The sequence below is a fragment of the Cajanus cajan genome, chromosome 11 (genome assembly GCF_000230855.2).
Source record: "Cajanus cajan strain Asha chromosome 11, NIPB_CcT2T_4, whole genome shotgun sequence".
In the NCBI taxonomy this organism is placed as follows: Eukaryota; Viridiplantae; Streptophyta; class Magnoliopsida; order Fabales; family Fabaceae; genus Cajanus; species Cajanus cajan.
In genome coordinates, this window is record NC_138527.1 from 29,538,237 (window position 1) to 29,551,182 (window position 12,946).

General features: G+C 37.0%; 1 protein-coding gene and 1 long non-coding RNA gene across 2 annotated transcripts; both read left to right on the plus strand.

Moving 5' to 3' along the window:
- The first annotated feature begins 233 nt into the window (after positions 1 to 233).
- Positions 234 to 1,323, plus strand: LOC114915981 (uncharacterized). Its single transcript, XR_003804276.2, has 2 exons — positions 234 to 727; positions 1,072 to 1,323. It is a non-coding gene; the product is annotated as an uncharacterized LOC114915981 (long non-coding RNA).
- Positions 1,324 to 5,674: 4,351 nt separating this feature from the next.
- Positions 5,675 to 12,211, plus strand: LOC109801493 (glycine-rich protein). Its single transcript, XM_020362575.3, has 4 exons — positions 5,675 to 6,553; positions 6,640 to 6,830; positions 11,465 to 11,539; positions 11,612 to 12,211. The coding sequence occupies exons 1-4, from the start codon at positions 5,908 to 5,910 to the stop codon at positions 11,999 to 12,001; spliced, it is 1,302 nt and encodes a 433-aa protein (XP_020218164.2). The 5' UTR covers positions 5,675 to 5,907; the 3' UTR covers positions 12,002 to 12,211.
- The last annotated feature ends 735 nt before the right edge of the window (positions 12,212 to 12,946 follow it).

Below are 12,946 nucleotides of genomic sequence, written 5' to 3' on the forward strand. Positions count from 1 at the left end.
ATTAATATTGATATAATAATAATAATTACTATTATCAATACCTTTCTTAATTAAAATGACTTGAGGACCTAATATACATATGCAAATAAATTATTTAATTGATTATCTAACCCTTTGTTATAAAATATAAACAAGCAAAATACCATTTTCTATTCATGTCTGAAACAATTTTGGCAAAAAGAAGATAAGGAATTTGATTAGATGAGTTTAGGGGTATTTGGTTATTGATGGGCTTTAGTCCACGTTGGTACCAGGAAGAAACAAAGTGATGGTCTCTCACCATGCTGAGCCCAAAACGGAGCAAAAAGGAAAAGGAAAAAAAAGAAAAAAGAAAAAAAGAAAGGAATAAAGGAGAACGGTGGCATTAAGTCACGTTTTATGCAACAGAAAAGGAAAACATGAGTGAGACCACACATTAGGGTTGTGCAAGCCACATGCGGCTTCCTTAAACCATCTTCAGCCGCACGAGGGGGTCGACTATCGGCACTGCAGAAAGCGAAGAAAGATGGGGATGGAGGAGCGAATCGTGAACGAGAACAACATCCACCGTCGAAATCATCTCCGACGGCGGGCGCGGTAGAGTTCACGGCAACTCGACCCACTTTGGGTTTGTCACGGTCGCGCACAATAAAAGCGTAAGGGAGAAGATGGAAGCGTATATCGCCGCCACCGGAAATCGCTTCCGGCGACGGCACATGGCGGCGCACAACGGCTTTCGAGTTCCCCGGTAATACTCACTTACCTTTTTCTTTCATTATCACTTCTTTTCCTATTGGGGTTTGGTTTTATTATTCAGAAGATAGAGACCCTATTTACTCATTTCAAGATTCAAAACATCAAAGAGATCAAAATACACAAAATATTGATACCTAGAGTTGTGGTTCTCTTTTCTCCTCCTCCCTACTTTGCCCGGATTCCTTTGTCTTCTTCACACGCTTGCTCTTATTAGTTAGTCACTTGGTGATTTTTTTTCTTCTTCTTGAATCCCTCCATTCCTTTTGTGTTGTGCTATTTATAGATGTATGATTTTTGAATTTGATTAATCTTTCTCTGCCAAATCCCTAAATTCAGGGAAATGAAAGGTTTGGTGGTTCCAGCAGGGCATGGTGGCTTGTTTGCAGGGCATGGTGGCTCCGTAGCAGAGTAGTTAGGGGTCAGCTGATTGTATCCAAAGGAGGCAGAGGAAGATCTTTCTTTTCTTTCTTCCTTTTTTGTTTTTATTAATTTTTCATTAATTTAATGTATGTATGTATTATTATTATTATTATTTTATATGTATTGATATAATTTTGATTTATGCAAGAAGGCAAAATTTGGAATTAACAGATAGTTTCCTCGACAATTTTTATCAAACTAGACAAATATTTTTTCTTTCAACACTTCTTTTTCTTTCACCCCTCCAAAAACTTTAACATTTGTGACACTCTTACTACCCCAACACATATATAATATAATTTAATTAAGAAGAATAAACTTTCAAAGGATTCGTAAAAGGGTTCACATAAAACTTCAAATCTGTTCTTTCTTCAATATAAGAGAATGACTGAAAAATAAAACTTGAAAGGTAAAATTTAAGAGTTTACAATTTTAAAATCATTTATTACAATACCAAATCCATATAAATATTCTGTCCTAGAAATCCTCTGCCCCGATGTCACACTATCAGAGCATTTCCATAATTTAACTGTTGGCATTCTAGATGTCACTCGTAGCCGGATCTTCTTCACCTAAAATATCCACAGTTTATACGGTGAGAAAAGAAAATATCTATATGCAAAGTACATACAAACACATCACAATATAATCTCATCATAATTCATTATTTATTAATATATATATATATATATATATATATATATATATATATATATATATATCAATCATTCATCATCTTCACATCTCAATTCACATTTAACATATCTCATTTCACATACATATTTCAATCCATCATAATCCACACCAATTATACAATTTACAACATCATTTTCATATTCATAATTCATGTCAATCTTACAATTAACAATATCATTTCCACATCCATAATTCACACCAATTTTACATTTAACAACTATCATTTCCACATCCATAATTCACACCAATCTCACAATTAACACTATGCCAAGACCTCGCCACATCTGACACAAGTGATACGGGTTAATTGCCTCTCACACCAAACCAGGGTCACGCCCTCCCTGTAGCATCACTTATCAGGGGCCGTGCCATCCCTAGTCATTAAGGAGTACGCTCGTCCCTGAAGCATCAACTACCCAGGGTTCGTATCATCCCTAATCATCCAGGAGTACGCTCGTCCCTGAAGCATCCACTACCAGGGTTCGTATCATCCTCGATCCTTTAGTGTGAGGAACCACAATCACATTACAATCCACATAGTCTCTTGCAATTAACTCTATGCCAGGGCTGCCATAATCGACATAAGTGGTGTGTGTTAACTGTCTTACTCATCCCACACCATGCTAGGGTCACGCCCTCCCTGTAGCACCACTTACCCAGGGACCGTGCCATCCCTAGTCATTAGTGTGAGGAAACACATCGCAATCACATTTTTAATCATGTCCACACAACATCTCATCTCATATCACAATTCCATATCACATACACAATTCCATATCACATACATAATTCCATATCACATACTCAACAGATAAGTCTAACAAAATAAGGGTTTACACATCCTCAAACAATTCACATCTCAATCATCAATTCTTATAAAATAATATAAGAATAACATTCATAAACTAATATAATAAACATTGGAATTATCAATTTAATATAATTTTAACATAAACAGTAAAATCCCCAATTGTTCAAAAACCTAACTCATAGGCACTTTTCTACAATTTCGTTCTCACTCTCAGATCATCATTCTTATAAATTATTAGCATATCTATAATCCTCAACACATACAAAATCTAATGGGATCCTCAATTTCTCAAACAGAAATCATCCAATTTTTCACAACCTAACTTACAGGCACTTTTCTATAATTTCGTTCTCTCTCCCAGAGCATCATTTTCTCAAGTTAAACATATATTTGTAATCCTAAATATATATAGAATCACATAAGATAAGTAATCCTCCAAACAGAAATAATTATAAAATTATTCATAACCCTAAGAGCTTTTCCTCTACCCAATTCCCTCATGTAACTCTACATATAAATAATCTCCTTTTCCCCCGTACCGGGATAAATAGGAACTCGGGCAGAACCTCCTTCTCTTTTTCCTTAAACAAGGATCGGAACTAAAACTGGAGTAGAACCTCATCCTCTGAGTTCCTCTTGGTCTTTACAGAGAAGAAGAGGAACGAAAGAGAGAACAGAAGAGAAGAGAGAGTGAGAATGAGAGGTGTGTAGAAATGAGAGGATTTGAGGCCTATTTATAGGATTTTTCGCCCACCTACCACTACGGCCCGTTCCAAAATCGGAACGGCCCGTTCTGGGCCCTTCAAACCTACGTAAATTTTTCAACTGGAACGGCCCGTTCCCAAACCAGAACGGCCCGTTCTCAAACCCAACAGAACGGCCCGTTCTGCTTCCAGAACGACCCGTTCTCCAAACCAGAACGGCCTGTTCTCCCATCAGAACGGCCCGTTCTGCTTCTACAATTTTGGCCATACTCACTATTCTAGAACGACCCGTTTCAAAATTGAAACGGCCCGTTCTGGGCCACGAATTGGGCCCTTGGCCCACGAAAAATGGGCTGTTACAACATTAAGTTTAGTGTTATGAAAAAAACATTTTCACTATTTTAGAGTACTATGCGGATAGTGAAATTAGTGAGAAAATTGAAAGAGAAAGGGAAAAAGAATAATGTAAAACTAAAAAAATTAAAATTACCTATCAAAATAGGTGGGGGTAAAGAAAAATTAAGGGGGTGCATGTAAAAAATAAGGGAAAGATATATGTAAAAAAAGTGTTAAATTAAATGTTAGGAGTGTAAATAAAAAATAAAAACATTTTAATAATTTAATTTAATTTAATTTTTGAAAAAAAGAGGGTGTACTTATAAAAAAAGGAGGTGTATATATCATGATCCAAGAACTTTAGCTACAAATTTGTTTTGGCCCATCGTACTCTTAAATGGGTTGGGGTAAGCCCATATGGAAAGTGAAATTAATAATTAAGTCCAAACCATTGTATTTAAATACTTAAATTACTTAAGTCATGCACTCTCTTTTTGTTTCCCACTAAAGATATATCCTAATCGATGAGACTAATTCCCTCGTATAAGTAAAAAATTTTGAAGTAAGTTTTGAGTTTTCAATAGAGTATTTTCGATATCCATGATCAATAATGAAACTCATGATAACATATTTAAAAAACTCAGTTATTTATCTATTAAATTGAACCATGTTGATAACTTAGGTTACATGCTAAAAGTATCTTTATTGTTTCCATAAGTTAACATATTGGTCCTCTACAAGTGGATAGGCATGGTAACATGCCTAGTCAAGGTGTGCTTTTACCTTTCATGTCTTCGCAGAAGAGTGATTGATTTTTAGTTCAAAATTAAAAGTGATAAATTTGTATTTTAAACTTATTCCTATTTTTGTCGAATTTTATCAAGTTTAGTTAAATCCCAAAAAAAGAACAATGATCACATTTTTGTATAAAAAGTCAAAGGTTCGGATTTTCTAAACCATATTACTAATACATTTTAAAGTGTTTGTACATATCTATTTAAACACTTATAAGATGTTGCCTTATTTTAAAAATTATAAATTATATCTTGATTGAAAATATTTTTTTTTAAAGTAACTAAATAATTTATTTGATCACTTATAAGATGTTTTTCATGTGATTTTGATTATAATGATCATGATTTTTGTGAGAGTATAACAAGATAGTTAGGACAAGTTATTAGAAAATGTTGTAGAGTTATGTTGGCAATATAATCAATGATTACTGATTTTGTTGATTTGTTTTTTGATACTACTTGACTAACAACTTAAATTTTACATTATGTTTTACTTGACGACTATACATATATTATATATATATATATATAATGTGCAAATTCATGTAAAGAAAGTATAAAATCTTAAGTATATTAGTAGTTTCACTACTAGTTAGTGATTTCACAAATTGTAGTGAGTATGACTGTTACAAAAATTATTCATCTTAAAATATAAAATATAATTTATATATTTAAAAATATTTATTTATACATAATTTAAATGTAATTTATATATTTAAATATAATATATATAATTTATTATAAATTAAGATCATATAATAAATATTAATCCACATACTAAAATACTACCTTACAAAAGCCAAATTTCATATTTTTTTCAAATTCAAATACAATAAAAATTATCCATAATTACTCGACTCCGCGTAATGATAGAATTTAAAATAATATATACAATATTTTAAGTTTATATTTTATTGACATCATTAAAAAAATTTCTATTAAAAAAAGAAAATAAAAATATTATACATTAATATCTGAAGTGAATTTCCATATATGAAATATTGTTTTAATTGAACGTATCCATTTTACAAAGGTGGCATGGAGACGATGGTGTGTGTCCATGTTTAATTGGGTCCAAAAATGAAAAATCCTACGAGGCCAGGAAGGCTAAAGAAGGTGTCCACAGAAGCGAAAAGTTCGGCCCACTTAGTTCCTCTTCCAATATATTATTTTTTCCTAAACACAAAACAAAACCCCTTCCTTACCCAAAGTCCCAAACCACCACACTCTCTCTCTCTCTCTCTCACTCTCTCTCTATACATTATCCCCCACTCGGCGCCGTATCACCCAACCAAACCCCTCACACCACACGCCGCCAAACAACCCTCCCCTCCGCCGCCGCCCCGCGGCGCCACCACCGTACGAACCTCGATTTAGTGGAACACGAACAGCAGGAGGTGCTTGGTTGCAAATGGCGTCCACCGCAAGCCTCGACGTCGCCGACGGCCCCGTGATGAGCCTAATTAGCAAGCGCCTCCGCGCCCTCCGCAAGAAGCTGAACCGCATCAACGCCATGGAGGACTCCGTTTCTCAAGGGAAGCCGCTCAACAAGGAGCAGGAGGAGGTCCTCCGCTCCAAGCCCTCCGTCCTCGCCCTCATCGACGAGCTCGAGAAGCTCCGCCAGCCTCTCGCCTCCGCACTCGCCGAGGAGCTCGAAGCCTCCGCCGCGCACACCCGCCGCGGCGCCGAAACCCTAGCCGAGAACTCCGGCTCCAGCGAGCCGCCGCCGCACTCGAACGACGCCGTTCTCGAGGACCTCCTCAACCTGCTCTACTTCGGCTCGCTCTTCGACGTTAAGAGCGACTTCGCCTCCACGATGCTCACCCGGACGCACGAGCGCGGCTGCTGCTTGACCTACGACTACGTCACCGACGACGCCACCGATCTGCTCGGCGAGAAGGACCTCGATTCGATCTCCGCCTTGCGCGCCCTTCTCGTTTCGCGCCCCGCCGATTCCAGCTTCTCGCACAAGAACGCGCTCCAGCGATGCGTGGAACACGCCAAGCTGTGGCTCGCCAAGTCCGAGCAGCCCATTGGACCTGATGCTGATGTCACTTGTATGCTTCTGTTTGGTTTTGCTTGTGTTTCGGTGTTGTTTGTTAACTTGTTATTCATGTTTTCTTTTTTCGGTTTCTATTTTTAGATGCTGCATTGAGGGAGAAGTTGAATAAGATTATGTCTTCGGAGTACTTTACTACTACTCCTGAGATGAAGGCTTCGGTTGAAGTTGCTGCCGCGGCTGCTGGGGGGAATTACGTGTCTTTCCATGTGCCCGTGCATGGTTCTGTGGTTCCGGTTGAAGTCGAACAACCTGTTTTTCAGTCTCAGGAGAAGGTATAACTGTTATGCTAGCTGGATTTTTCTTGTTTTTATGAAATATTTGCGTTTGGATGTGTGTTGCTTGTTTAGAATTTGTAAAATGTGGATTCAGTTTAGTAATGTTCATGGCTTGGATGATGTTTAGTTTAAATTTTTTGGACTGCTTTGAAAGTGAGGTACACTAGCGTTCTGCATTACTTAATTTGGTGGGGCAAAATGTTGCAAAGTGCAAAATGGAGTTATCCCGAGCACTTGCAATGTTAGGACTTAGGAGGCACCCTTTCATGTTAATGTACTCTATACATGTATGTCTTTAAGTAGATTGTTACTATTCATATATCAATTCATTTGAATTTTGTTCTACACGGTAAATCTACAATATGTGCAAAACAACAACGACAAAAGACCTAATCCTACTAGGTGAGGAATGTGTGCAAACCTTGACAAAACTTTATAAATATTCTCATTATAGAAAAATGTATAAACAGAGGTTATGACCTCTCGTTCCTGTTTCTTACAAATGGTATTTCAGCATGCATGTATAAATGTTAATATTTTTCAATCTGTGTGCAATTATTCTCCAATATGCCAGGAACCACCCTATTGCAGTGGAGAAAAGTGATTTTTCAATATTTTATATGTTTTTGCCATTTGCTTGAATTTAAGAGACCCTGCTTTAAGACATTTTTTGAGAAATTAAATATTATTTTTATGTAAGTTGAGTCTTTGATTAAAGGACACAATGTTGTGAAATTACCGTTAATAGTGCTGCCATAATGCCATAACGTGGTGTATTTTGACCCCTTTGCCATAGGCAATTTGTGAAGGGCGGCCTGGTATTTTGGGTCCATAGGCATCAAATGGTGTGTATATATGGTGGAATTTCAGCCTTCCACTATATTCTGCCATTGATAGGACGTGTATGCCAGTTCTGTGCTGCTGGCATAGGCCTTGTCTTTCAACATTCAATAGGATTATAGGTAGGAATTCCATATAGTTCATAGGGGGATTGGTAGTGTCTTGATAACCTGTGTGACTTTCCCTAGATTATTTTTGCCGCAGTTGACATTGAGTACTTGTTTTTTTCAATTGAATTCAAATTTGTTTTTACTAATAAGTCCTTGGTTCGAGGCTTCTAGCTATCAACTGTTGTCACGTTTAATAAGTGGTGAGTTAGTGTTGGTATGGTTAAATCTCCTGTTTCTGAGGAGTTAGTGAAATAATCAGTGACATGTAGCTGTCTTTATAAGTATGTGGCTGTCTCAAATGGCAGATGGAGTGCTACATGGGTGTGTCCAAAATGATGATATAGGGTTTAAGAGGGAACCCCTCCATTGGTTGTGTATTGGGTGGCCAAGAATGATTTGCAACTTACTAGGAAATAAGTTTTTCTTATCTCCTTGACCCTAACAAGTGTGTTGTGTACTGTGCTTATACACCAATAATTTGCAGACCACTACTATTACTATGGTGATTAGTCGGCAAATATCAGTTTATATACTTTGTTTGAAGTGAATTGAATGCTGTTCCATATGTAATGTAATAGTGGTGTGCAAAATTTGGTTTAAGTATTTAATTTTCATAATCACGCAATCATGCAACCATGTAGCAATTTTGTTCTGAATTGATATAGTTTATCAACTAACATGTTTAGCATACCCAATTGTCAATCTGTATACAGTTTCATCCCTCAAAGAAGTAATTTATCTGGGACCAAGTAACACAAGTTGTCACTTTCAGGGGCTAAATTGTATATTGAATTTTTTTTTTATAATTTTTTTATCAATCATTATGTCTGGATTTAACAAATATTTTTCTTGGATGTATGCTTGAACTTGGAGTTTGATGAAATATATAAAAGAATGCTAAAATCATGTAGGTAAATACTGTACTTTTTTTTTGTTAGCTTCCAGAGGATTAGTAAGTAACAAGAAATGATATTTGGTTCATAGTAGTCAATAGCGGGCGGAGTGGCCGCAATCGCGGCGCGTCGGAGCAGAGCGGCCCAACCCCGCCATTTGGATGCTGTCGCGTCGCAGATGAGTGTTGCGGCCGGAGCGGCCGTGGCGGCGGCGGAGCGGAGCGGCCAGAAACGCGAGAATCGCGGCGCTTTTTCTGACCTACCCTTCATTAAGGGTAAGTTTGTATTTTCGTTGGGCTTTATTTGCCCTAATTTTACCCCTCCCTCTCGCGGAAGTCTCCCTTTTCTCACTCGCGCACTCCCTCTCCTCTCTCTCTACTCTCGCACTCCCTGGACTTCTTCTCTGTTGAGGCAGTCATCCAGCTCCGACGCACTGTTCCGACGGTCCTCCAGTTCCGACGCCGCCGTCCAGCTCCGTCGCTCGTCCAGCTCCGACGTCGTCCAACTCCGACGCGCCTCCAGCTCCGACGCCGACGCTCCAGCAGCTCAAACGTGCCCTCTTCGTGCCCCGTCTGTCTTCTTTCTCTTTTATATTCCTATTTTATATTTCAAGTTTTCAACAGATTTTTTTTTTTTTTATTTCTCATTAAATTTAATTAAGCAGAATTTTTTTTTAAATTTCTGAATAAATTTAATTTAGCAGATTTTATTTTTAATTTCTGATTAAATTTAATTCAGCAATTTTTTTTTAAATTTTTAATTAAATTTATTTCAGCAGATTTTATTTTTAATTTCTGATTAAATTTAATTCAACAATTTTTTTTAAATTTCTAATTAAATTTAAATCAGCAGATTTTTTTGATTTTTAATTAAATTTATTTCAGCAGATGTTTAATGCATGAAGTTAGAGTTTGTTTTTAGCTTTTATGTATATATTATTAATTATTTAATATATATAAATTAATATTAAAATAGCGGTTATCCCGCTCCGCGTCATCCCGCTATCCCGTTTTTAGGGTCGACCGCTCCGCTCCGCTATCCGGGATTGACTACTATGATTTGGTTACTTAACATTGGCTGAGCTTTTCATACATTGATCATTTTGTTTTAAATTTAATAATTCATTTTAAATCCTCAGTCATGGCTTAAACTTTGTATTGTATAAATTTACCTATTATCTATCTAACCCATGTCATTGCATATGATAACTTTTTATATGTAACAATAATTATTATACACTACTAGAATTCTGGTGCTCTTGTTGAGCAGAATCCCTACAAGTGCTAGATTAGAGTGTATGAAGAAAATATTGCTAAGAATGAAGAATTGCTGTTGTTTCTGTTATGAATTTATGATAAGTGACAGAACATGAAGATCTCCTTTCCTTGCTTGGGCAACACCCTTATTAGTGAGAAATCTCAGTTAACAAATTATTATTCTGATCTGCCCAATTCTGTAAACATTTTACCTATTCAAAGTTTCAAACTGGATAGACCGATGGAAGGCCTCAAGTGTATGATGAGTAATAAGAATAAGAAATAGGCTCCATCAGTTATTTGTATACGTGCTGAACAGCTATGTGTGGTTTATCTGACATTTATTAATGTGGTTTATTTGGAAGTTATTTGTATTAATTGTGTTGGACAGTTGTGTCATGTTTGTGTGTACATTAGGTTCGGATGGGGGTTGATTATTAGAGTAGTTTTTTTTTTTCCTGTGGATTGAAGGAGATCGCTCCTTACAAGGGGAAACCCTTGTGTGTTGAGCACTTGTGCTGCAAATCTGGTTACTAAACTGGATTGTTTCTGTAATACAATCAGTGTTTTGTGTTTCTAATTCCTGAGTGGAACACTCTCCCTGGCCTCCTAAATTCCCTTGCTACTGCTATAACCACTCTGACTAACAATCTTCTGTGGATTCCAAAATGTAGTGCAATATTCCTAATAGATGATAGAGAAATTTACTTGTAGGCCTTTTCAGCCCCATGATTTTCATCTGCTCCATTCATGTTTATAATTGTGGAAAAGATTAAAATAGCACCACTACTAAAATTACCATCGTTATTTGTGCAAATTTTGTGCAATAGTTTCCATCTGCTCTGTGTAGCAGCATCTTGCAGCCGGAATTTATTTTACTACTTTACATTATGATTCAAATACAATAACTAATATGATTCAATTACCTAGCACTAACTTTACTACATTATTCAATTGAAGTATTATCGACAAATAATTCAGACAACTAGACCATAAGATGAGAGTACTGGGGGAGGGGACTGAGCAGTGAGACGATGAACTATTTAAACTTAATACACTTTTTTGTTTGGTCGTATTGTTCGACCCTTTTGCTTTAGTTGAAAACGTTTATGCAGTGAATCTGCATCTCTTTCTGTCCTAAATATTTGAAGTTTCAGATTTGGTTGTTTGGTTTAGTATTATAATTGCATATCCCTGTTTCTTTCTATAATTTATATTTGCTTGTACATGTAGCTTCATCTCTTTTAAGAATCTCTGGACAAATATTTACTGTATGTTAAATATTTTAAGCAATCCGTGTAAATATGGCAATTTAAAAGTCTTTTTGTTCCCATTATTCCAGGTTTTTTAGAATAGTTTTTGTTCTTTCTTTTCTTTGGTATGATATCTGTAGGACTTAATGTGTTCTGTGATTTTAAGTTTTCAATGCTTGTTACTTTTGGTAAAGAACAACGATTTTGTCTTTGATTGACACCAAAATAAGTTGATACTTTATGCTTTTAGCTTACACAAGTTCCATACGCTTTTTGTAGGATGAAGGAACCACAAATTTTCAAGGACATGGATCTGAAGATGACCAGTCTGATCCTGAAGAAGAGCTTCAGAAGGTTTGTATAATTTCGGCTTCAATCTTGGTGACATTGAAATCGATCTGATGCTAATGTTTTTTCCCCCTGCAGGATGATGTAGAAGCAGAAAATGCAGGTGAGGTGGTGTCAGTTCAACATGAACAGACCAACCCACAAGGTGATGTAGATTATAATCAACGAGATGTAGAGGCCAAGGAGCAGCAGTCTTACCCCAGGCGGGGTTATCAGAACCATAGAGGTGGTCGTGGTGGAGGTGGTCGCCGGGGCTATTCAAATGGTCGTGGAGGTCGTGGTGGTGGTGGTGGCAGAGGAGGCTACCAAAATGGCCGCAGTCAATACTATGATCAGCCTGGAAATTATTATCCAAGGAACTACTATAACAACAGAGGAAGAGGTGGCAGAGGTGGTGGCTATGCTTACAACAACCATGGGCCAGGTGGTCATGTGAATCATGTGGCAGGTGATGTGGGGGTGCAATGATAATTAATTATGAATTGTCGATAGTGCTTATTACTGTCACTAGTTGGTGGTGAACCATTATTTATTCGCCTGGCATGAACATGTTTTGAACAATTTTGTTTGACACTTGAAACGTCTAGACTCCACCATTTTGTAGTCCAGTGGCTAGTGTGGACCTTTGTCCGAAATCTTACAGGAAGAAACTATATGCGAATATCTCGTGTTCTGGAATGTTGCTCTTGAAGCTTTCTGCGATAGCCTGCCAACTGTATATGCAGGTAGATATTTCTGTTTCAAATTAAGTATACAGCGGTGGGACCTCCTTCGACCGAGAGGCACAATTTGCAAAATTAGTGCCTCGCTACGAAAAGTACAACTCCATTCTAGATGGATTTTTTTTTTTTAATTTCCTGGTGCCATTATGTTTAACCAGTGTGGTCACGTTACATCTTTATGTCTACTTGCGATGGATTCATTGATGTGTAGCATATAAGTAGAACCATAGAACCGAATCACCTTTTTTTTTTCTTGTATTTTTTCCTGTTAATATGGCCAGCTGCAGAGTGAGCTGTGTTAGCGCAGCGGAGATTGCCAGCATGTTTAGCCATAACTTTGAGCAATCATACATGGCATTCAATCCACACTCCCAAGTCATGTTCTACCAAGCTACTTCCATGGTTGCCACAATTTCCCCGGGACTCCACCATAACTTTTTTTTTTTCCTGCCTATTTTCTGGCCAGCCAACCATATTAAATGAATGTTTTGCCTGAATATTATGACGGGATGTTTTTTTTTTTTTAGGTGAGGATAATGGAAATAGATTTTGCTTATATGATTAGTAATGAATCGTTAAAATTAAGATCGTCCCGCCAACCTGATCGATCTCAGTGGCATTTAACAAGTCCGGGTATAAGAAGTTAGATTCAATACGTATTTGGAGGACGGATATGATTTATATTTCGGGT